This window comes from Hydractinia symbiolongicarpus, chromosome 2, assembly GCF_029227915.1.
Source record: "Hydractinia symbiolongicarpus strain clone_291-10 chromosome 2, HSymV2.1, whole genome shotgun sequence".
Taxonomy (NCBI): Eukaryota; Metazoa; Cnidaria; class Hydrozoa; order Anthoathecata; family Hydractiniidae; genus Hydractinia; species Hydractinia symbiolongicarpus.
Genome location: NC_079876.1, coordinates 4,006,502 through 4,011,117, shown reverse-complemented (window position 1 = coordinate 4,011,117; position 4,616 = coordinate 4,006,502). Strand labels below are relative to the sequence as shown.

General features: G+C 34.8%; 1 protein-coding gene across 1 annotated transcript; it reads left to right on the top strand.

The window, feature by feature from the left end:
- Positions 1-1,212: 1,212 nt before the first annotated feature.
- On the top strand, positions 1,213-2,352 carry LOC130627157 (uncharacterized). Its single transcript, XM_057441365.1, has one exon. The coding sequence runs from the start codon at positions 1,213-1,215 to the stop codon at positions 2,350-2,352; it is 1,140 nt and encodes a 379-aa protein (XP_057297348.1).
- Positions 2,353-4,616: the final 2,264 nt, after the last annotated feature.

The window sequence follows — 4,616 nt, the reverse complement described above, 5'->3', positions numbered from 1 at the left end:
CAATCCTCTTCAGTTACAACGGTTGCGTCACATACTCGTACCAAAATGTATTTCGTGATATCTTTCCGGTAATACTAGGTTGTATCGCTTTTAACAGTGAAACGATTGACTGTGGGACTTAATTGGAACTGATTTTGAGCTGTGACCTTATAAATCTTATAAGTGAGACAATTGGATTCCAAGAAAAAACATTCTTCTTAATTTGACATGATTGCCGGAACTCAGCGAATACACTGGGAGCTTTGGTAGCGCTTTATTTAAAAATTTAGAAAAATTAGTCATTTTTTACTGTGGGACCAATCCTAGCCGTTATCCTGCGCTGAAGAAATTGAGACAGTATCAAAAACTACATTTCATTGACTTTCTAACAGTGTCAGTCCGTTTGAGTTACAACGGTTGGGTAACAAATTCGTACCGTATCATTCTTTACTGTGGGACCAATCCTATCCGTTATCGCGCGCTGAAGAAATAGCGACAGTTTCAAAAACTACATTTCATTGACTTTCTAACGGTATCAATCCGCTTCAGTTACAACGGTTGCGTCACATACTCGTACCAACATGTATTTAGCGATATTTTTCTCATATTACTAGATTGCATCGCTTTTAACAATGAAACGATTGACTGTGGGACTTAATTGAACTAACTTTGGACTGTGACCTGATAAATTTTATAAGTGAGACAATTCACCGTTCCCATAAAAGAGAGTTTTCGCAATGCATTGTGGTAAATGTAGTCAAAAACATAAACAATCATGGAGGCGTCAGGAGAAAAAACACTTAATACAGATATTTTATCAGCTTGTTCAACACCTAAAAACAGCTTTTTTCAAAGCTTTACTTCACCAAACAACATCGAAGTTTCCTTAGACAATTTATCTACAGATTTCACCGTAGAGAATGCTACAAACATTGGGAATTTGCCAGGAACTTCAACAACAAACGCTGCAGCTGGGGGAGGATTTACATGTTGTGTACCTTTATGTTACAACAACTCAAAAAGAAACAGAGAATTGTCGTTTTACGTCATTCCAAAAGATGAAGGTTTAAGAAAGACTTGGCTTTCAAAAATAAGTAGAAAAAACTTTAAACCAACATCAGGCCATAGAGTATGCTCTGCTCATTTTGAAGGTGGTAAAAAAACGTACATGAACAATATCCAACGATTGTACCAAAAACTATGGCACCTACACCGGTTAAAAAAAGAAACACCATGACTAGTCTTGGTTTAAAAAGAAAGCTACCTTCCCCTGAAAAACCTAAAGATCCTGAGCTGACTGTAGAAGAGGCATTACAGCAAGAGATTCAAAAATTGGAAGCCACCATAGCTAATATGAAAGTTGAAATAACAAAAAAAGAAAACTCATTATTAGCAGAGATAAATTCTTTACAAACAGAAGTTGATGAAAATAAATTTACAGTGGACAGATTTAAATACAACACTGCACATTTTAAATTTTACACTGGTTTTGAAAGCTACGAAATGTTTAAACTTGTACTTGAATATTTACAACCAGCTGCTGACTCTCTAATATACTGGGGATCAAATACTAACATTGCAAACACAAAAACCTATAATGGTAAACGTGGGCGATCCAGAGCTACAACAGCTGAAACAGAATTTTTTATGATTCTTATTAGACTTCGCTGTGGATTTCCTATTGAAGACATGGCAATACGATTTAACATGTCGACTAGTAATGTAAGTCGAATATTCATTACTTGGATAGACTTTTTGCACACTCAACTGAGAGTACTTCCTATATGGGCTTCAAAAAAAACAGTAGCAGAGACAATGCCAAAATGTTTTAAAGATTTATATCCCACAACACATGTTATAATAGACTGTACAGAAATATTTACAGAGATGCCTTCTTCATACCGCAGCCAATCAGCTACTTTTTCCAGCTATAAACATCACAACACTGCTAAAGGATTGGTAGGGATTGCACCAAGTGGAGCAGTTACATTCGTATCTGATTTATATGCTGGAAGAAGTAGTGACCAAAAAATTACTCGACACAGTGGAATTTTAAATTTATTAGAACATGGTGACTCGTTAATGGCTGATCGAGGATTCGATATTGAAGAGGATTTACCTGATGGAGTTACTCTTAATATACCTGCGTTTCTAAAAGGTAAAACACAACTACATTTGGGAGAAGAACTTGAAACTAGAAGAATTGCTTCTGTAAGAGTTCATGTGGAGAGAGCAATTAATCGAGTTAAAAACTTTAGAATTTTACAGTCAATATTTCCATTGTCAATGGCACCTGATTTAAATAAAGTCTGGGTAATTTGCTGTTATTTAGTCAATTTTCTTCCACCACTTATAGCACAGAATGAGGAATAAACAATATATATATACGAATATAAAATGTATATAAAAATATATATGCTATGTATCTTTAAATATTTCGTTGGACATAAAGTCAAAATAAAATTTTGTCAGACATGGTAACCAATTCGTGTTCCATTTTTCACTCTCAAACTTTAAAGTTTCAATGTGCATAAATTTTTCAGTATAAACTATAAAATCCAATTCACTAATTCCAGTTACTGCCATGACACCTTGGCACTGAAAATAATATATGTGACTCCGTTTAAGTTTGGGTTCTTCATCACACATTTGCAAAAAAAAACTTTTGTCGCCACATGCTTCTTCGATCGTCAAATCTTTTTTTGAAAAAGGGCATTTAACTTCAATTGCTTTTGTTTCGGTAACAATTCCATCTGGACTGCAACCCAACCAAGGCCATTTAGGATTTATAAAAAAACCACATTTTTCCACAGTAACTTCTTTTGCTAATTCATATTTTTTTTACTGCAATACTTTCCGTAGAAATTCCATAATTACAGGCTTCTGAAAAAAAAGACTTATTTTGACACAAAATCTTTTTCAACAATGAAGTTGGAAAGACCCCTTTACGCCTGTTTATTACACTTCCAAAATTAGATGCAGTTAACCTTTTTTTTCGTTCTGCAAACCACGCTTTGCTATTAGATTGCTTTATCGTTTTCTCTTCAATATTCTTAATTTCTTTGCATGTTACACTCAAATGATTTTTCACGAAATTAAGATTAAGCTCTGTCAGCAGGGTACTTTCAATATCAAAATTAAAGTTTTCAATGAGTTCATTAATATGTTTTCTAACTGGTGCATTTTCCTCTGCTTCCATCTCACAGTTTGTCACAGATGTTGTGAAAAAAGAGCAAGGCTCATAGTCATTTCCTTGTAGCAAAGTAGCCATTGTTACTCCTTGTTTAAGTTTTAATAAGTTCCCACTAAGCTGCTTCACTTTTTCACTTGACGGTTCTCTTGCAAATAACGGTGTCGAACAGTGCTTTCGGTCACCAGTAACTATTGGTCTTTTGCGACTTTTATTTTTGTCCTTTTCAAAATCAGCCTTTTCAAACTGCAAGTTTGAAAATAAAATAGCCTCAGGGTTCGCAGCTTCACCAGGTACATGCCACTGTTGCAAAACATCTGTACATACTTTATCATCAGGAACACTTTTCAGTTCTAGTTCCCTGTAATCTACAAGCTGGTAAAGGACTGCAGCGACATGCTTACAACAACCCCCTGCTCCAGCTTTGCAGTTGCATTTAGCATATAAAACATCTCCAGATTATTGACAAAGGTGAATGTACACGCTGTATTGAATTTTCTTCATGGAGGCTGTTACCAGGCATTTAACAATAAACAAACTTGTATTTGCAACAATATTTGGTTTTACTCTGACCTTCTTCACGAAATGCTCTTTAAATAACCTGTATCCCAGAATTTTGTGCTTAATTGCACCTCTAGATTTATTATCCACTTCTAAAGTATCTTCTACCATATACTTTTGTAGTTTTTTATGAGAAATGGCAGGCAAAAGAGATAAGTCTTTGGACCATTCTTTTATACTACAGGTCAGTTCCTCTTCTTCGTCTCTTTCAATTTCCTGATTTGAAATTTCTCTGAAAACTGGCCTTGATACCGTGCTAGAGCTTTGAGAAAAGCTAGGCTCAAGGGCAGTATCATTATCCGTAAAAAATATACTTAAATCTTCATTAAAATCCATTATAAGTTGTCGTTTCACTATCCTTCCCTCAAATAAGCCTTTTTCTACTTTGTTTTGTTAAACACTTGATTAATCTATTACAGAGATAAAGTTTTTACAAAAAGCTATGATCATGGAGATAATTATTTTGTAACAAAACATGATTATTCTCCACAATATATTGCTACGGTTATTTAATTGTTATACGCAAGCAATTTTTTTTAATTTCGGTTTTTTTTCTTGACTTCAAGTACCACAATGCATTGCGCATCTCACTCTTTATGGGAACGGTGAATTGGACTCCAAGAAAAAACATTCTTCTTAATTTGACATGATTGCCGGAACTCAGCGATTACACTGGGCGCTGTGGTAGCGCTTCATTTAAGAATTTAGATAAATAAGTCATTCTTTACTGTGGGACCAATCCTATCTGTTATCGCGCGCTGAAGAAATAGGGACAGTTTCAAAAACTTCATTTCATTGACTTTCTAACGGCTACAGTCCGTGTGAGTTACAAAGGTTGGGTCACATATTCGTACCAACATGTATTTAGCGATATGTTTCTGATATT

Bases quoted from the DNA above. Each gene is read 5' to 3' on its own strand.
- LOC130627157 (XM_057441365.1), top strand. From the start codon at position 1,213: ATGACTAGTCTTGGTTTAAAAAGAAAGCTACCTTCCCCTGAAAAACCT.